Raw genomic sequence first — 21,206 nt, forward strand, 5'->3', positions numbered from 1 at the left:
ACATCAACGCTACGGAAACAGGAGATTGCTTCTGCCCATCGGTTCTCAAGGCTACTTACTTATGAGGTCTTGACTACTTGTCCACTTTCTCACCTGTTTTCTTGCTCTCTGTGTCTGTGTGTGCCGACACCATCCTGCTCTCTAACCTCCTCTTCTCTCCCTCTTTTTCTGTCAACCAAAAGGCAAACATAACAACCACAGTATGTATAATCTAATAAGAGGTATAAATTGATCCATATCAATTTATAACATCATTCTAATTTAATATTGGGTTGCTGTGGGCAATCAGATAATGTCATTTTGACCTTTCTCTCTCACCTGAAAAAAAAGCTTGTGTCCATCTATGGAAAAACAGACATTAGCAATGAGTGAGGGTTTGTTCCAATGCTTCAATCCACTGTCCATGTACTGTAAATATACCATTATGGTATTAACATAAAGCCCAATTCTAGCAGAATAAGAAATATTGTATATCTACATGCAGGGCCACAGCGTGTGATCACAGCACAGCAGCATGGATGGAGTATCGATTCGGCTGGAATCACTCACGTGCTGAGAAAAATGTGTTGATTGTTTCCTAGCGGGCCTTCTGTCTGTTGAGGGAGTGGCTTGTATCAAAGTGGGTGGAGCTTGTATCAAAGTGGGAGTGGCTTAGACACTTAGGGGGAGTGGCTTGTATCAAAGTGGCTTGTAATCAAAGTGGGTGGAGCTTGTATCAAAGTGGGTGTGGCTAAGACAGTTAGGGGGAGTGGCTTGTACAAACAGGTGTAGCCTACCTTCCCCCCTCTGACCTGACAAGGTAGACGCGTCTTTGGCTATAGAGTTGTAAATGACCTTGATTTATGCTTTCTTATAGCTAAATATTTGTCTCTATATGTTATAACCACAATTTCTCAAAAGAATATATATTAGTGTCACCATAATCATATTATTATTCGTATTTGTATCCTTATTCGTATTCTTAATTTCTTCTTCTTCTTCTTCTTATGATTATGATTATGATTATGATTTTTATAATAATAATAATAATAATAAAATATAATAATAATAATAATAGTTATGATATAATTAAGTTGTTATATTATTCACCAATACCAAACAAGTGCTTTGAAACTGCCGCTCTCACACCTGACAAGAGAACTCCAAGACCCACAATGCCGCACTCTTCCTATTTCTATCATGTGATTTCACATGACTGGGGCACAACAACTGTCAACAACGAGCGACTCACAGCGATCTCTCAGACATCTATTAGCTAAATTAGCGAACATTTGCAGCCTCGTCCTATGCGCAGGACTTAACCTCTACATGTGTGCTGTCTGCATACTTGTAAACATTGCGTAGATCTGCTTATTCCAGTGTGAAGAGAGCATCATCATGGCGGAAGTGGAAGATCAGGTAAGAGCCCCTCTCACACTGGCCACTGTTGCTATGTTTTTGCAACTAAGGAACCTTTTTGTTTCATTCGTAAGCTGTCATTTCAACCCACAGAGATAAAGCAGTAGCCCTACCTACCACCAAAACCAACAGACTCAATTGTGCATCAGGCTACTAATGCAAAGATGCAGGATGTTATCCAACACAAGAGGATGCAGGATGCCCATCAGTGAGATGTCAAGTCGTGACGTTAGAATTATAAGGTTCTATCTCCATTTTTGTCAAAATTGAGTTTTTTTACATCATCTGATCCATTAGGTGTTTATTAATGCCTGTGTGGTTTTAAATGTTGACATTTTTGAGTAATTCATAAAATACAAAGGTTCCATCTCACAAAACATAATGGAATGTAAAAACGTTGACGCTCAATATCTCTGAACTACCCTAAATGGAGATAGAACCATGTCATTCTAAGCTCACGACTAGTCAAGCCCTAAGTTAATGATGCCTGATCAGGCATACAGACAGACTGTGAAACAATTCAATTCAAGTTTGTCAGATGCAGACATACATGAATGATGCAGGTCCACATCATTTTAGAAATAGACTGCATAGTTCATACCACTGGTGCGCTGCACGTCTGCAACATACACAATGTCAAACCCAAGTGGAGTCTATCTGCTGCAGGCCCCCCCCTATGTAGGCTATATCCCCCCTGATATATGATGATGCATCCCGATTCATACACGTCTGTATTGCTTCGTTTAGGGCAGGAAAGCGAGTGAAGAATCCACGGATGACTCTGAGGTAAGCTACTGTGCTGTGTGCAGGAATATATCTGTCATAACAATGTATGCCCTTATGAATAGAGGAGCATTTGATTGACACTTAGGCTAGGGTAGTACTAGGAAGTAACTCTACAAATGGCTATAAGGCCTAGCTGTTCTGTTGTCTCAGAATGTATGATTGAAAGACACAGTGTTTGTTCGACAGTAAAGACAAGTTGAAATGTCTCCTTGCAGGATTCTAACTGTCCTCTCTTGGCAATTGTTTGTTTCCATGATACGGTATGCTTGGAGATATTTTGTGCAGTTTCTCTCTTATTTATGAAAAAAAAACAGTGTATGCAAGAATATGTTTTACTAAAGATTCTGCATATTTTCTTATGCAATTTCTTGTCATTGTTTGTGAAGGTTGTGATGTTATTAAATGGTCTGCATCAACAAGCAACAGTCTGGCCATAGCAGTTGCATCTGTGCTGTTAAGTAGGCTATACGTGCATCATACTATTCTAGATACATCTCTATCATCCAGCTCCTGTGTGTATAAGCATCGCTTAATAAAATACAGCATGTCAGACCGCGTCCTGTTTTTTAAATGAAATAGAGAATGTAATGTCAGGAGAATAGACTGCTGCACTGAAGAATTCCATCCCTACTCCCTCGAGAAAAACAATTCAGAGAGCGAAAAAAAAAAGAAGAAAAAAACTCCCTTAAAAGTCTCCCTGCCCCCTATCTCCTGTCCACAAAAGGAATCCTCTCTGCTTTAGCACACACAAAACTCCCTGGCAAACAAGCACCTGGGACTGCATGATTGTATGTCCCCCTTTGAATGGCTACAAGCCGCATTTTTTTTTAATTTTACCTATTGTGGTGCGGCTTGCCCATTCACCGAGCGCCTTCTTCTTCTCTGGCTGTGCTGTCAGCAGGCGGCGTGGATGAAGAGAGTGTGGGTAGACGTGCTGAAGGCTTTGTCAGAGATTATACGACACATATCGTAAACAAGCTACTTCTGCTCCTCTCCCCCCAGTCTCACGCTATGTGCATGTCCACATTTTTTGGTCCCACGGTTTGTATCGGCAGTTGGGATTTTATAGCTCATATTTGAGCTCATATTTAGTCCTGTGATTAATAGGGAAATAGTAATCGGAGGAAAATTCAAAATGTTTTTGAAGAGAGACCGTTTTGCGATTTTGTGCCGTGTGATTGTGCCTCACAGTTGGGTTTTTGATTGAATCTGGCCCAAGCAACCATATGAAAATGTACATTGGGAGGGGGGAACAAAAGCATTACTCAGTCAGTCTTATCCCACCTGTAGAAAAGGCAAAAACCCAATTTCCTCATCTTATTAAACCTGCCGGATACAAGCCTCCATAATACGAAACCAAAGGTAAAAAACACTAACAAAAAAGTCTTGAAAAAGAGTGTCTGGAGTTTGTTGTTGTTATTCGGTATGGCTTTCGCAAAACCATGGCAAATGTCCACGCATCATAAATTTCACAACTGGAATAAACAGGAAATAGACATGGCGCTGTTGAGTGAGGAAGGATTGTTTTCGAAAATGACATCTCCTCCTCACTCCCACCCCCCCCACCTCCACCCCAGGTGCTCATAATGGCAGACTATGTTGTTGTGTTGATGCACCCTATAGGCGGCCACTGACTATGCAGCATTGGTTATAAACTGGATTATGAGGAATATTGAGGCTCTGACTTCAAAATATACACAGGAGGATATAGCAGCAGCAATAGATGGAGTCAGTGGTCGGTATCCCTGGGTGGTTTGCAGCACCAGTAATCAATTTAGGTTCTCCGGGCCGTATGTGGAGCCAGTAGAGAGGCAGGGTGATCTGGTTACAGATGGAGACTGGACCGGCCGTGGACATTGATTTGTGTATCTAGAATCATTTATACCCTCCCCGATGATAAATAATTGGAATTTTGGATGGAATACCCCTTTATAGACTGTGTGTGTGTGTGTGTGTGTGTGTGTGTGTGTGTGTGTGTTTGTGTGTGTGTTTGTGTGTGTGTGTGTGTGTGTGTGTGTGTGTGTGTGTGTGTGTGTGTGTGTGTGTGTGTGTGTGTGTGTGTGTGTGTGTGTGTGTGTGTGTGTGTGTGTGTGTGTGTGTGTGTGTGTGTGTGTGTGTGTGTGTGTGTGTGTATCTGGGTCTGGTGAGGAATACCCCTTTACACTGTGTGTGTGTGTGTGTGTGTGTGTGTGTGTGTCTGTGTGTGTGTGTCTGTGTGTGTGTGTGTGTGTGTCTGTGTGTGTGTATCTGGGTCTGGTGAGCCCACCATGCTACACTGCAGTACACATGCCAGTATAAGGATGATTGGTTACCTGAATCGTTCTTTTGAACCAGGAAGAGGACAGCGAGGAGGAGCCTAAGCTGAAGTACGAGCGGCTGGCCAATGGGGTGACAGAGATTCTCCAAAAGGATGCTGCCAGCTGCATGACTGTCCATGACAAGGTACGTAGGTCAACCAATCAGGGCTGTTCAAACTACACTTCCATTTCAAATTCCATTGTTTATATACTTGTTGTTGTATACTACTTGTTTATATACTTGAAGTCACATATTGTTTATATACATGTTTGAGATATTTCAATATTGTTTATATACATGTTTGAGATGTATACATATTGTTTATATACATGTTTGAGATATATACATATTGTTTATATACATGTTTGAGATGTATACATATTGTTTATATACATGTTTGAGATATATACATATTGTGTATACATGTTTGAGATATATACATATTGTGTATACATGTTTGAGATATATACATATTGTGTATATACGTACATGTTTGAGATATATACATATTGTTTATATACATGTTTGAGATGTATACATGTTTGAGATATATACATATTGTTTATATACATGTTTGAGATATATACATGTTTGAGATATATACATGTTTGAGATATATACATATTGTTTATATACATGTTTGAGATATATACATGTTTGAGATATATACATGTTTGAGATATATACATGTTTGAGATATATACATATTGTGTATATACGTACATGTTTGAGATATGTACATATTGTGTATATACATGTTTGAGATGTATACATATTGTGAATACATGTTTGAGATGTATACATATTGTTTATATACATGTTTGAGATATATAGCCTACATATTGTTTATATACATGTTTGAGATATATACATATTGTTTATATACATGTTTGAGATATATACATATTGTTTATATACATGTTTGAGATATATACATATTGTGTATGTTTGAGATATATACATATTATTTATATACATGTTTGAGATATATACATATTGTTTATGCATGTTTGAGATATATACATATTGTGTATATACATATTGTGTCATGTTTGAGATATATACATATTGTGTATATACATGTTGTTTATATACATGTTTGAGATATATTCATATTGTTTATGCATGTTTGAGATATATAGCCTACATATTGTTATACATGTTTGAGATATATACATATTGTTTATGCATGTTTGAGATGTCACCTATTGTTCAGTCTGGATAGACGCGCCATCCCTTTCTCACCCTCCACTCCTCCCGCTCTGGGAGTTACACATCAACAGCCGCCCGCCAATGTCATTTCCTCTTCTTTTTTTTCTTTTTTTTTCTTCCCTCTGTTCTACCTTTTCACCCCTCTTTTCTCCTTTTTGAGTGTTGATATTTTTTTCCAACGGGCCACTCTTGAGCTGGGTGGCTAATCGCCATGGCACCCGCGCGCACTCATGCACGGCTGAACAGAGGCCGAGTCATACCTGGTTATGTCTCCGCACCTGATGTTTTATTAACCACTATTGATTTTCATTTATTTATTTTCACTTTGAGGGTTTTCTTTCTTTCAGTTTTTTTTAATCTCATAAAAAAACACCCCTGTACAGGCCAGTGTGAGAGACACATTGCTGTGTTGAAATTCTAAATGTGATCTGACTCTCTCTCTCTCTCTCTCTCTCTCTCTCTCTCTCTCTCTCTCTCTCTCTCTCTCTCTTTCTTTCTGATATGTTTTTGCTTGTGTACCTCCTAGCCAGCTACCTGTACTGTCACACACACAGCCAACCCTGCCATCCCCTCCCTGCGCCGTTCCAAACACACCCCACCCCGTATTGCCTCATATTTTAAGTGTCTGAATCGGAATTTCATTTGAACAATTCCATTCTGATAAATCCTTTTAAAAGTCGCTCCGCCTCGCAAGGTTGACCCCTTTATTTATTTATTTTGGGTTATTTTATTTGGGGAGATTGCAGGGGCTCTGTCAGACATGCTCAGCTGTGCCTGTAAATATAAGCATTTCATTATAGACTGCAGTGAAGCATGGTGGGCTCGCCACACACACACACGCACACACACACACACACACACACACACAGGTCTGGAGAGGGTGGGGGGGGCATTAGCCAGGGGGAGGGGCTGGAGCCAGGCCTAGGTGGAAGAACGCACACTTAATCTAATGCCAAAAAACCTCCCCGTTTTTTATAATTTATTTTCCCAGCGGACCTACCACATACACATTCATACACTCACCCATACAATCTCTCTCTCTCTCTCTCTCTCTCTCTCTCTCTCTCTCTCTCTCTCTCTCTCTCTCTCTCTCTCACACACACACACACACACACAGACACACACACACACACACACACACACAGACCCCCCCCCCCCCCCCCCCCCACACACACACACACACACACACACACACAGACACACACACACACACACACACACACACAGACACACACACACACACACACAGGACATGAGAACCAGTTGCTGCTCAGTAGAAGTAATGGCTTCATGCCGAGCTGCGGAGGCGGTCGGGTCGCCGGCAGCGCGCGGAGAAGTCACATGTACAGTACATTTATTATGTTTAAGCGTTTTAATTTGAGAGAAGAAATACCATTTCACACTGCTTGCTTTAATAAATAAGGGTTTTCCCACCCCCTGTAATTTCACAGTTTTTGCCCCGGAGCCCACCCAATCCCCCCCAGCCCCCCCCCTCTCACTCTGCCCGCCTGCCACCAGCTACGCTAGACAGAGTGCATTTTTAATCCTCTTGCCGCCACAGCTTTTTTCGTCAGAGCAGAGATTTTTTTCCGCTAACTCTTGAATTGTTCGCGCAGGTGTCTTATGGATTAATAGATCTGAGGTTTTTCTTTTTCCCCATTTTCAGTTTCTTGCTCTGGGCACTCACTTTGGGAAGGTGTTTCTCCTGGACATCCAGGGGAATGTGACTCAGAAGTTTGAAATTGTAAGTGGTCGTCGCCCGTCGCCGCCCGTACGGTAATCATCACTCGCACTCTGAATCAGAACTTTTCCCAGTCATCCGTCTATGTCAACCCATGGACATTTAAAATTACACCCCAAACTTATTGGGGAAAAAGTCTGGTTTTGGATTTGTGCACAACACATGGATACTTAGCTAAAAGAGTACTGACAGTAGGGTTGTTTGTAAGAACTCTTAACTCCACCGTGTACTATTTACATATCATGGTCAACGTTTTAAACTTAAATCACACTATTGTACTACCTACCACTACAGTTAACGCACTGACTCATCTAGTACATTTCCCCCCCCATCAATCACATTCCGCACCGTTCAAATTCTGGCATTTTCATTTCTTACAGTAGTTTTTAGAACTGTTCTTCTAGCACCCACTCTCTATGTAGGTCAGCCACTAAGATATGTGCTGCTTGCTGAGCCGATCCTAACTGTAGATGAGATGGATGCTGCGTCGTTCTTCTCTCCTCAGAGCCCAGTGAAGATCAATCAGATCAGTCTGGACGAGAGCGGAGAGCACGTGGGGATCTGCTCGGAGGACGGCAAGGTGAGATAAGGATTCAGATCTCTCTGTCTCTTCTTGGTGACCATATATTGATTGATCTAGGAGAGATCTCTCTCTGTCTATCCTCGGTGACCATAGATATCTGTACTAGGTTAGATCTCTCTGTCTATCCTTGGGGACTATAGATTGATCTAGGAGAGATCTCTCTCTGTCTATCCCTGGTGACCATAGATATCTGTACTAGGTTAGATCTCTCTGTCTATCCTTGGTGACCATACTGTAGATTGATAATCTGCATTAGTGGCAGAACAACAGTAGAATGGTTCATAGTTCATTGGGAAATGATGGGAACTCACACATTAAATGTCATGGTATGAGTTTGCATGTTCAACATCACTTTAAAACGGATCCCTTCTCCAATATTCAAAACCAGGAGCTATCGTTTCTTATATCAGTTTTCCCCTCGATAAATCTAACCAGTTCTACATTTTGAGATAAATAAAAAAACATGTTCATCATGCCCTTGATGGGAGGAGGGGGGGGGGGGGAGGCTCCCTCTCTCCTCCAGTCGTGTGGTGTCTATGAATACCCTCTCAGTGCTCTTTACCTTGTTGTTATCGCTTTTCTCCTGATCATTATTACCATCCTCCATGGATTTCTCCGTCAAGATATGCTCTCTGATATCACCCCCCCTCTCCTCTCGCACTCCGGCGCCAAAAACAAGATCTTGTCGCACCGAAAAGTGGCGCCGACAATTAAAATCAATGCCGCAGCAATTGTTCGTCCTCGACCAATTCAGTTTGCTGTTAATCCGTGTCGATCCACCACCAGATAATCCCAAATCATCTATGCGAGTCGAGCGAGGGGGGGGGGAGAAACTCGTGCAAAGGGCTTCTGATGTTATTGCTTTTTCTTGGAAACTTTATTTTTCTCAGAGTTTATGACTCACACACAACAAGCGAATTGTTATATAATTGTTGCATTAGAGATCGGCTGTAGCCAACCAGGAGGGAAGAAGTCATAGAGAGAAAAGATTAGGACCTCGGTGTCAAAACCCCGGAGGGTTCAAAGAATCAAGCAGCCCACTAATTGGAGACTCTGCGGACGGCTAGTGTTATCCAATCAGAGTCTCTTTCTTGCCCAGCAGCATTGCGCCGCATACACAGGTGTAACACTCGCACACTGCTGCTCTCCCAGACAGCTCCTACTGCTCAATTAGGACCGAAATAGAATGTTTACCATTCTACTGAGGAACCCTGTTTCTTGTCTTCCTATAATCTCTTCCCTCTCTCTTTTTGCAGGTTCAGGTGTTTGGACTCTATACGAGAGAGGGTTTCCATGAGAATTTCGACTGTCCTGTCAAAGTAAGCAGGTTTCATGGTGCTTGTTTTTTTAACGACCACATTTTTTTGTTTCGAGATATGTTAAGGTGGCGAGAGAACATTGTACCTGCTGTCAGTGTCAATAGAAGCTTAGGCTTAGTAGCTACTAAGTACCATGGAAATAGTACAACTTCATCACTTAATTCAAAACAACTCTCTCACGAACCTGCTCACACACTAAATTGTAACTTGTGACCCACACTAAACATGTCCCCTTCCCGTGTTCTCCAGGTGGTGGCGCTACACCCTCAATTCAGCAGGTCAAACTACAAACAGTTTGTCACTGGAGGCAACAAGGTGAGTTTGAAAAGTCTTTTTTTCCTTGTATTATGGATCGAAACCTTAATTGTTAGTCCATTCTTAGTTCACAGGTGTTCAATACCTTTTCATTCAGACGGCGTCCTGGTGCGACAGAATCACTTGAGCCGTCTCACCCGGGCTTGGCTGAGGGCTGAGGGCTGAGGGCTGAGGGCGGTGTAGTGTGTAGTGTGTAGTGTGCACAGGGCCTTTGTTGGTCGGTGTGAAAGGCTCTTTACGTTCCTGTCTCTTTTCTGGAGTGCCTTCTGGTGGGAGAGCGGCCGCGGGCCCATTTTCTACAAAGTGCTGTTTGCTCAAAAGTGTTTGAAAGGCAATGCTTCACAATCACTGCAAAATAGCTGTCATTATCAGGAGGGTCCATAGTCTTAAGAGGCACACACACACTGTCGTCTCTCTTCTCTATACCAAGTTCTTAGATCAACGTATAGAGACTCGGAAAAAAACATAATATCAGACATAAATGTTTGGTTTTTTATTTCAAAGTAACACCAGGAGGGTCCATAGTCTTAAGGGGTACACACACTGTCTCTCTTCTCTTTACCAAGTTCTTTAGATCAACATAGAGACTTGGAAAAACATAATCAGACATAAACGTCTATTCTTTATTTCAAAGTAACACCAGTTAAATAATAATTGATTCCTTTGACTATAACGTGGCACTCAGAGCTCTCGTAACACCAATAGGAAACATAGCTACGGTACAACTGTCGCAGGAGTAAAAGTGTTTACACCGCCGCATTCACACAATCTTACATTTTTTCTCGTATAGAAAACCCCCTATTGTTAGTGTTACTTTGCCGTTTTCTTTCAATCTGTACTGATTTCTTTCCTTTCTGTGTGCTGAGGACTCCTCCGCAAGGCGTCCGCGATGAAAATCAATAAGCCTCAACCGGAGCCACCTCCCGTCAAAGGCAATTCAATTTTGTCTCTCCAGTTCCAGTGTGACATCGTCTCTTTGTGGAGGGAACTGTTAACACTGGGAGACGGTCGAATTAAACAGCTCCCCTCCTCACCGACTCACTTGGTCATAATAAATCGAGGCGATTGTACATCAGTCTGTGTGTCAGTGACACTGACGCGGTCTTTCAAACGGTCTACAAAAAACATGTTTATGTATGTGGCCTTCTCAAAAGAGAGGCTGCTGTATTCATTAGGAGTGAATAAACGTAACAGAGTGACTACAGGAGGCGTGTTTCTTCAATGCGTTGAGTAGAATCGTTGGAATTCCGTTTATTTTATTTTTAAAAAGATTTGATGGAATACAGCACAGCCTTCATTCAACAAACATTAGAAAATAAAAATGGTCATCCACTGTTTGTTTTATCTGAACTATCATGCCTTTTGAGGTATTCATATCACATATTGAGTGAGCCGGTGTAAAAGGTAAACTTAATGTCCTCTCATTGGCGATCAAGGACAGTCTTGCACATATCTGTTTGCTTGATGTTTGAGATCAACCTCATGTGGTATAGATTCCCTTTGAGACTCACACACAATACTGTTTAACCGGCCAGCCTTTTTTGTCCCTGTGCTCTACTGCCCTCTGGAGGTTGCACTTAAGAACTACAGCTGAGAGCTACAGCTGATCGCTTGCCATGTCCTAAACAAGAATGTGCTGATTTTGATGTTTTTATGTCATTTTACTATGTCCTGTAATTCTGTTTTAAATTGTTTATAACATCTGAGGCCGTATTTCCCCTGTGGATTCACCTGCCCAGGGACTGCTGATGTAATTTAGCTACCCAGCTAATTCAGAGAGAGTCAATGACTGTCATTGTCCCTTTTAAATAAACAAACACATTTTGTGGGGGGGGGATATTTGTGTCACATATGAGGAATTACATTAATTGATTGATTGGTTGATTGATTGTTTTCTCTGTAACCTCGTGTTTCTGTCTCCAGCTGCTTCTGTATGAGAGGAATTGGCTGAACCGCTGGAAGACGTCCACTCTGCACGAGGGGGAGGGCACCATCACTAACGTCCAGTGGAGGAGCAACCTCATCGCCTGGGCCAACAACGTGGTGAGGCTAACCGTCTAAGACGATCTAATAATAATAATAATAATAATAATAATACATTAGACTTATATAGTGCTTTTCTAGACACTCAAAGACGCTTTACAAACTGAAAATATTGAGTAGTAATAATAAAAAGGAAAAAAAAAGAAATAAAAGAAAGTATAGGGGCTTAATTAAGGGCTGGGGACACATGGGAAGGGGAGGGGGGGAGAGGGTTAACTGGTGAAGGCGAGCTTGAAGAGGTGGGTTTTGAGGGCCTGTTTAAATGTTGGGAGGGTGTTGGTGAAGTGAAGACAGACAGACAGGAAAGTAAGGAGAAGAAGGGAGAGAGAGAGGGCATGTCAGCAGGGCATGAGCCGGATTCGAACCCATGCCGACATGGGCATAATATGTGCACTGTAGACCGCGGTGCTAGACCACCGGACCACCCCCAGGCCACCATTTTGTATTTATTGATCGCTTAACGGTCATAGACTTAAGTTAACTGTCATAGACTTAAGTTAACTCTCATAGACTTAAGTTAACTCTCATAGACTTAACTTAACTCTCATAGACTTAACTTAACTGTCATACAGTAATCATGCTCCGTGTACCGTGGGTCTTTTCCAGGGGGTGAAGATCTATGACATCAGCACCAAGCAGAGGATCACCAACGTGCTGCGGGACAACGTGAGCCTGAGGCCTGACATGTACCCCTGCAGCCTCTGCTGGAAGAACAACTCCACTCTCATCGTCGGCTGGGGCTCCTCCATTAAGGTGCGTGTGTGTGTGTGAGTGTGTGCGTGTGGGTGTGTGCGTGTGCGTGTGCGTGGGCGTGTGCGCGTGCGTGTGCGTGTGCGTGTGCTTGTGTGTGTGTGTGTGTGTGTGTGTGTGTGCATGTGTGCGTGTGCCGTGTGCCTGTGTGCTTGTTTTTAATATACAGTAATAGTGTAAAAATAACAGTATGAGGATACCTGGGTTGGAATACTACGCTTGGTGAAACGCAACTGATGTTGTTGTTTTTCTCAGATATGTTGTGTGAAGGAGCGTGACCCCACAGACATCAGAGACCTGCCCAGCCGCTATGTGGAAATCGGTGAGGGACTAAATGGATGATATAGCTCCTTATTCCAAACAGCTTTACAACGGCCTCTCATTCACCCAATCACACACATTCACACCAGGGTTTCCGTTAACCGGTAATTACCGGTCTTTGTCCGGTAAACTTAGTTGAAGTCCGACAAATTGAAAACTCGTCGGACATAAATGTCCGGTGAAAATAATTCCCTCTAACCATTTTCAGCTGAGCACCAAACACACACACACAACACTGCCCGAGAGAGAAGGACCCGCCCCCTTTAGTTATGGCAGTGTTGTGTGTGTGTTTGGTGCTCAGCTGAAAATGGTGTCCCGAAGCGGAGCGCTTTAACTTTATCGCACAATAACAAGGATAACAAACGAAACGGACAACATTTACACTAAGATGGAGACAAACTTCAGCGATATGATCTAACAGCCGGTCTTCAGGACGACATACAGACCCGTATGAGCTTACAGGGCTATCCCCTATCTATCTGAGAAAAGGCATAGCCTAGGCTGTAACATCGAACGGAAATTAGCCTATACGCATTGCAAGTTAATTTAAAGCCTATTTATTTTCAAAGAGTTTTATTCTATTTTATTTTATCTGATAAAAGGCATATGAACGGAAATTAGGCTAGCCGTGTCACGCCAGAAGCCTACATGCTTGCACTGTTACTGTTCAATAAAATGTTATACATCTAGACATTGTGGTATTTCTTTATATACGTATCCCAGACTGCCTATCAATTGTTTCTCAATAAACAGTTATGTTCTCCCCATTGTCATACTCCCGAGCTAAACGAAATGCCTTCCCAACCAGTGAGACCTGGTTATAGAAATGACGTTGTTTTATTTATTTAAAAAAAAGGGTAAAACTGGAAAGAGAAAATAGAAAACTCACATTAATCCCAAACAATTTAACAAACTTCAGTTAACGTAATGTGGAGTCCGTTCATTGATCGATGCTGTCTGTTCAGTTCCCAGTGAGGCGCCCGTTCAGCGCTGGACCCGTTCAGCGCTGGATTTGACGCATGGCATAGCGCGCATGCGTCAAATCATGTTATATTATTATATATTATATAGCTCGCATCTAATCGTATCGGATGAGAAATAGACATTAAATGGCATATATAGGCCGCTACACAACAGTAATCACCGCGACAAACAGCTATATTAGATTTGGAGAAAAAAAATATGATTTTGCAAAAAAAATTTTTTATTATATTTTAATATGATGACCGGAATATATCACGTTTGTCCGGTAAATCGAATTCTTCCCGGACACGATGTCCGACAGCAAATTTTTCTAACGGAAACCCTGATTCACACACACGTTCACACACCAATGGCAGCAAGCTACTCACTGGGAGCAATTTGGGGTTCAGTGTCTTGCCCAAGGACACTTCGACATGTGGCCAGCCGGGGCTCGAACCGCCGATCTGCCAACCTTGCAATCATTAGACGCTGGCACTACCTCCTGCGCCACAGCCGCCCCGTGACTGGGAGAATTTGCCTCTGATGTGGCTTACTAACGTCGGTCTCTCTCTCTCTCTCTCTCTCTCTCTCTCGCAGTGTCTGCATTTGAAACAGAGTTCTTCATCAGTGGCCTGGCTCCGCTGGCAGACCAGTTGGTCACCCTGTACTTTGTGAAGGAGAACGCTGAACACATGGTAATGTCTGTTTACATTTATTATATAGAGGGAATAGTATGAGCCACACAGAGCATTGGAACTGTATTGTTGATTTGTCTGTGTCTGTGTGTGTGTGTGTGTGTGTGTGTGTGTGTGTGTGTGTGTGTCTGCGTGTGTGTGTGTGTGTGTGTGTCTGTGTGTGTGTGTGTGTGTGTGTCTCTGTGTGTCTGTGTGTGTAAGAGGAGGAGGAGTTCCGAGCGCGTCCTCGTCTGGACATCATCCAGCCGCTCCCAGAGAGCTGTGAGGAGATCTCCTCTGACGCCCTGACGGTCCGCAACTTCCAAGACAACGAGTGTCGAGACTACAGGCTAGGTGAGGCGGTCCAAAACCTCCCAGAGACACGCACCACGCAATGCTTAGGTCCTCATGTCGGGATCCGATGTAACAAACTGACTTTTCTTTCTGAAAAAATGTGAATAAATGTTCCGCGTTGTTGAAAATCAATGACACATCTCACATAGTTAGTTCACATAGTCAACTAACACAGCTTGTTTTGTGAGCCTGCTAACAATGTAAAGTAGTGTTTTAGTTAGGTAGCAGTGGGGGGATTACTCACCAAATCCGTTGTGTAGTATTGCAGTATTCTGGCTTGACTAGCGAGTTTGTGCTGCGATTCTCAACAACGTCGAAACGAAAAGTCCGAACATTTTGATCGGTTGCCGACATGCGGACCAAATGATCAGACTGTGTCACATTGATGACTCTTATTACAGATGTTATCATAATGGCGAGAACAACAAACATGTCCTTTACGTGGTTTTTCTCTCACATGTCAACAGAACACTCTGAGGGAGAGTCCCTGTTCTACATCATCAGTCCTAAAGACATCGTGGTGGCCAAGGAGAGAGACCAGGACGACCACATCGACTGGCTGCTGGACAAGAAGAAGTATGAGGTATCTGATGAAGGCTCAAACACGTCTTCACACAAGGGCCTCCTATAACGCTTGTTCTAGATCGGTTGAAACAACATTGTGTCTTTCACAGGAGGCACTGATGGCTGCTGAGATCAGCTTCAAGAACATTAAACGCCACGAGGTTCAGGTAAGGTAGTCGTTTTGGCAATGATGATGCGTACACAGCCTTGGACGTGGAGAAAAAAATTACTGATGAAAATGTATTAAAACAAAAAGAACAAAAAGAATGTGGCTAAGCTACTTAGAGGAAAATGTGCGATTCATCATTCGGATCAGAATGAGAATTGCTTTTATTACATCCAATGTACCGGTACACAAGAGTAAAATTCTTTAGCTCAGGTTCTTCAGCATTGGCATTGCAGCAGGATCCAAAATCACAATAATAGAATAAAGTAAAGTAAGTTATAATAAAGTAGAATAAAGTGATGGTAGTCGTACTACAGCGGAACCAGTCATACTGCAGTAGAATCAATATGTGTATTGCTGTACAGGGTACAATATGATGAAATGCAATATGATACAGATACGACACAGTACAGATGGTCAGGTAGTGTTCAGGTAATCAGGTAGTTCTAATTCCCTCATCTCGTGTTCCCTAATTGAATTTCTCTGCTGTTTTAATCAGAAAATCGGGATGGCCTACATCAATCACCTGGTGGAGAGGGGAGACTACGACAACGCTGCTCGGTACGAAGTCCTTCGGTTAAATTACTCAAGTTGATTGAGTGTTTCATCCTTAAAACGCTTTAAGCAGAACCAGGATGAGGAGTGGTGAAGTGATTCTCTCTCTCTCTCTCTCTCTCTCTCTCTCTCTCTCTTTCTCTCTCTCTCTCTCTCTCACTCACTCACTCTCTTTGTCTCTTTCTCTCTCTCTCTCTCTCTCTCTCTGTCTCTCTCTCTCTCTCTCTTTCGTTCTCTTTCTCTCTTTCTTTTTCGCCATCCCCCAGGAAGTGTCAGAAGGTTCTGGGGAAAAACATGGAACTCTGGGAGAATGAGGTGTACAGGTTTAAAACCATCGGCCAGTTGAAGGTGAGTCATGCAGGCTTTGCTGGATTTTTGTGCTGAAATATTTCCAAATCCAAAACTAGTTCAGACCTAGAAAATACACTTTGTCTTGCAGTATGGCAAGGTGTACTAACATCCACATGGGTTCTCATGCCATACAAAGTGATGAGGTGGTAATAAATGAATTACTTAGCGGCTCTGAGAAGGTTTTTGGGTCAATGTTCAGCAGTCTTCTTTTACTCTCCTCCACATCACTCCCTTTCTCTCTCTCTCTCTCTCTCCCTCCCCATCTCTCACCTTCTCTCTCTCCACCTCTCTCTCACCCTCTCTGTCTTTCTCTCTCTCTCCGCCTCTCTCTCTCTCTCCACCTCTCTCTCTCTCCTCTCTCTCCGCCTCTCTCTCTCTCTCCACCTCTCTCTCTCTCTCTCCACCTCTCTCTCTCTCTCCCCCCCCCCCACTCTTTCTCTCTCTCCAGGCCATCAGTCAGTACTTGCCTAGAGGGGACCTCCGTCTCAGACCTGCCATCTATGAGATGATCTTACACGACTTTCTGAAGACTGACTATGAGGTACCGTCTGTCTGTCTGTCTGTCCCTTACGGTCTGGTGGTCGTCACACTCACACTCCTGACATCCACAAGTCCTCCAGGAGTATCGAGTTGGTACATATGATCTCATTTAGTTAGCCTCTGTCTGCTTCCTTCCTCCTCAGGGTTTTGCGACATTGATCCGTGAGTGGCCAGGAGAACTCTACAACAACATGACCATCGTTCAGGCAGTCACTGACCACCTCAAAAAGGACCCCAAGAACAGTACTCTGCTGACCACGCTGGCTGAACTGTGAGTGAGAGGCCATAGACTGGCCATTTTGCATCAACTACTTTGACTTCGATATCTCTCAAGACAATGTTTGACAACCATTGAATGATTGAACCGTTGATATCTGCTTCCGAGATTCGGAAGTCCTTTGATTCTGAATATACTGTCTCTTGGGATGTCCGTCCGTGCAGGTACACGTATGACCAGCGTTACGACCGAGCCTTGGAGATCTACCTGAGACTGAGACACAAAGACGTCTACCAGCTCATCCACAAACACAACCTCTTCGCCTCCATAGAAGACAAGATAGTGCTCCTCATGGACTTTGATAAAGAGGTGGGTAGACAGATTCTGATATTTGCTAGTGAGATGGAAGATTTCGTTGCAATTGTCTTTAGACGACTTGAATAATTCCATTACATGGTGTTTTTCTACACACAGCTCTTATTAACTGACGTTCAGACCACGTTTTGTATGTTTCTGTCTGAAGAATGTGCTCTCTTCTCTACAGAAAGCTGTGGACATGCTCCTGGATAACGAAGACAAAATATCGGTATGTGTCCTGTACCTGGCTATGCTTGATCGTTCATAGAAGGTTTCAAATGTAAACAACATTCATTTTTCTAACCGTATGTCTTTCCTCTCTGTACCACAGACAGACAGAGTGGTGGAGGAACTCAGGGACAGGCCTGAGCTGTTGCACGTGGTCAGTCTGGACAACTACTCTTTTTTCTATATTTTATAAGAATCCTGAGTTTGTCTAAAATTACGTTTTAACCATGTTCCACCTCCTTCCTTCAGTACCTACACAAACTGTTCAAGAGGGACCATCACAAAGGTCAGAAGTACCACGAGATACAGATCGCGCTGTACGCCGAGTACGACCGACCCAACCTGCTGCCTTTCCTCAGAGACAGCACGCACTGTCCACTAGAGAAGGTGACACGTTTAGCTTTCATATTATGTCCTCAAAACAAGGCTGTTCGATTGAAGCACCCAGCTTTAGACAATAAAAACAAAATGAACATAATGTTAACTAGCCCAAAACTCAAGTGTCTTGTCACCTTCCCGTCTTTGTCAGGCTCTGGAGGTTTGTCAGCAGAGGAACTTTGTGGAGGAGACCGTCTTCCTACTCAGTAAGTGTGGATCATACCATTTCCTGGATACACAGTGTACACTACAGGTTTTTCACCCTTGCTTGCTTGCGTGTTCTGTCATCATGTGTTGTACGAATATCCAGTCTCGATGAAAAGTATGAGAATTATTGTACTACATTTCAGTCTGATTATTAAAACCATTAACATGGGGCGCTTAGGTGGCGTAGCGGGTTAAGCGCAGACCATGTAACCGCAGGGTCCCCGGTTCGATTCCGGCCAGGGACATATCCTGCAAGTCATTCCTCCTCTCTCTCTCTCACCCATCCTTCCTGTCTAAAGCTTCACTGTATCTGTCAATAAAAAAGAAAAATACGAGTGGGACTGCCCCACTCAGAAAAAATAACTTATGGTTATTGGGGTTCAGTGTCTTCCCCAAGGACACCTCGACACGTGGCCAGCCAGGGATTGAACCGCAAAAACTGCCAACCTTACGATCATTAGACGCCGGCTCTACCTCCTGAGCCACACCCCGCCCTGCCCCGAAACCTCCAGCTAGTCAGGTCCTAGCTAACAGCTCTTGGTCTCTTGACCCTGACCTGTCTCTGTCCTCACAGGCAGGATGGGGAACTGCAGGCGGGCCTTGCAGATGATCATGGAGGAGCTGGAGGATGTGGACAAGGCCATAGAGTTCGCCAAAGAGCAGGATGACGCTGAGCTGTGGGAGGACCTCATCTCTTACTCCATTGATAAGCCACGTAAGTCACATGACAACTCTCTCCCATTTGGCTGGTTTACACAATATAACCAGGATATCGTTAGCCTCAGTCATATTGAGATATCTGCCTAACTCTACTCTCCTAACACTGCTGATTAACTGTGCATTATTGCCTATGCTGTCAGCTTATCAGAATGCTTGTTTACATTCAAAATCCAAAATCACTATCTGCCCAAGTCATCTGTTTGACATAGGCATGTTTGACACTACATACAAAGATGGCTCGGCTGACCACAATTGAAGCATGACTTAGGCAACTATGCTATGAGGCTAACGGTATGTATTTCATCTCTCTTTGTGTCTCTCTCTTTCTCAAGCCTTCATCACGGGTCTCCTCAACAACATCGGGACCCACGTGGATCCCATCCTCCTCATCCACCGCATCAAGGAAGGCATGGAGATCCCTAACCTCCGAGACTCGCTGGTCAAGATCCTACAAGACTACAACCTGCAGGTCAGAGGTGTCAACTGTCACAATCAGACAGAACGTTCTAGAATGTCACCATAACTAGTACTTTATCCTACGGTTGGGAATCCAAAGTGAAGACAGATCTTGGAACAGTATATAACATTATAGAATGACTCAATAGAGAAACTGAAGCCCTTCACTGTATGCTAAATAGCCTCAGCTAAACTGAAGTCCTTCACCTCAGCTCTCTAAACCTAGGTAGGCAGGGGGGTATTCCATCAACACTAAAGGAAAATCCAGGTCTTGCAAGATTCATAAAAAAAAAACATCCAGCCTTATTTTGATAACGTCTCGCGAAACTTATCAAAATATGCCTGGATTTCCCTTTAATAACGATAACTTTTATTTGTGTAGCACTTTTCCTGCAAACGTTGCAGCGACGTTGATGGAATACCCCCCCAGCTCAAATGTTTTTGTTTCCCCCGTCTCTCAGATTCTGCTGAGGGAAGGCTGTAAGAAGATCCTAGTGGCTGACTCTCTCTCCCTGCTGCAGAAGATGTACAGGACCCAGATGAGAGGGGTCAGGGTCGACGGTGGGTACCAGTGTTTTATGTCAAAGCCCAAAAAACAACTTCTTTAAGTATTGATTTGGATGGTATTGATTTTGAATGTAATGCAATACTTTTGTTTGTTCCTTTTTCCAGAGGAGAACATATGTGAATCCTGCCATGCTACTATATTACCATCAGGTAGGCTTTATATTGTATCTATTCAATGGCCTTGATGATAATAATAATAATAATAACCTTTATTTGTATAGCACCTTTCTTGCAAGTGTTGCAGCTCAAAGTGCTCCATCATGAGGTATCCTTGTGATGAGGATATAACAAATATGATGAGGCATCCTTGTCTAGAATGTTGTGTTTTTCTTTTTTTAGAATGTTGTGTTGTGCTTTTGTTTTATTTCAGACATGGCACAGCCCTTCAGTGTGGTGGTGTTTCACTGCAGACACATGTTCCACAAGGAGTGTTTACCCCCCCCAGGAACGGTAGCTACCCTCTCCTTCTCACCTTTAGAGCAGTTGCAGTGTTATTTATATGTATACTGATGTCATAGGTAATAACGCACAGTGAATCAGCAGTGTTAGGAGAGTAGAGTTAGGCAGATATCTCAATTTGTCCAAAATATGACTTAGGCAGTTATGCGATGAGGCTAACGATTATGGCTCTCTCCTCTTGCAGATTCATGGCGTCCAGTTTTGCAACATCTGCAGTGCGAAGCGGAGAGGGCCAGGAAGTGGGATTCTGGAAATGAAAAAGTAACAAGAAATGTCCCGTCATGTCCTCCTCGCTTCACCTTGCCCACTGTGACGAGTGCCGTTCTCTCTGAGCTGACTGCCTTTTCCCTGTCACTATACAATGTGTCTCCTGTTGCATCAAAAGCGTAACACTTCCATTAAATACAATCTTTACACAGAAGGAATAATATATTGAAGGATGTTCTTTCGTTTTATCCATCATCGCTTGCCTTTGGATGCAGGGTTATAAATAAAATGCTAATGTTAAATCCCAACTTTGTGTGTGTGTGACTTATAATTGTCCATTCATATCTCTACCCTCTGTAACATTGTTATACTCGTACATATAAAAGGAGACTATTGCCATCAATACAGTGCCCTCTATCGGTATTTGGACGATGAGGCCAACATTGGAATTCTCCAGCTATTGAGATCAATGATGAA

The 21,206-nt window shown here is 43.0% G+C and overlaps 1 protein-coding gene across 1 annotated transcript; it reads left to right on the top strand.

The window, feature by feature from the left end:
• The first annotated feature begins 1,212 nt into the window (after nucleotides 1–1,212).
• Nucleotides 1,213–20,973, top strand: vps41 (VPS41 subunit of HOPS complex). The gene is made up of 29 exons (XM_080543933.1): nucleotides 1,213–1,398; nucleotides 2,146–2,184; nucleotides 4,519–4,626; nucleotides 7,361–7,438; nucleotides 7,941–8,015; nucleotides 9,275–9,337; nucleotides 9,587–9,652; nucleotides 11,576–11,695; nucleotides 12,302–12,448; nucleotides 12,701–12,767; nucleotides 14,327–14,424; nucleotides 14,628–14,757; nucleotides 15,225–15,340; nucleotides 15,432–15,488; nucleotides 15,987–16,048; nucleotides 16,309–16,390; nucleotides 16,842–16,934; nucleotides 17,077–17,204; nucleotides 17,375–17,519; nucleotides 17,695–17,736; nucleotides 17,839–17,889; nucleotides 17,985–18,122; nucleotides 18,265–18,319; nucleotides 18,895–19,035; nucleotides 19,373–19,509; nucleotides 19,958–20,057; nucleotides 20,169–20,213; nucleotides 20,434–20,513; nucleotides 20,707–20,973. Exons 1-29 carry the CDS (start codon nucleotides 1,378–1,380, stop codon nucleotides 20,785–20,787), a joined length of 2,565 nt encoding a protein of 854 aa, XP_080400059.1. The 5' UTR covers nucleotides 1,213–1,377; the 3' UTR covers nucleotides 20,788–20,973.
• The last annotated feature ends 233 nt before the right edge of the window (nucleotides 20,974–21,206 follow it).

This window comes from Nansenia antarctica (genome assembly GCF_963989245.1).
Source record: "Nansenia antarctica genome assembly, chromosome: 13".
NCBI lineage: Eukaryota > Metazoa > Chordata > Actinopteri > Argentiniformes > Microstomatidae > Nansenia > Nansenia antarctica.

Excerpts from the sequence above, each read along its gene's own strand:
- vps41 (XM_080543933.1), top strand. The coding sequence starts at position 1,378 with ATGGCGGAAGTGGAAGATCAG. Across the intron at positions 17,205-17,374 it reads CTGACCACGCTGGCTGAACT|GTACACGTATGACCAGCGTT; the intron begins GTGAGTGAGAGG and ends CCGTCCGTGCAG. Across the intron at positions 17,737-17,838 it reads ATAACGAAGACAAAATATCG|ACAGACAGAGTGGTGGAGGA; the intron begins GTATGTGTCCTG and ends TCTGTACCACAG.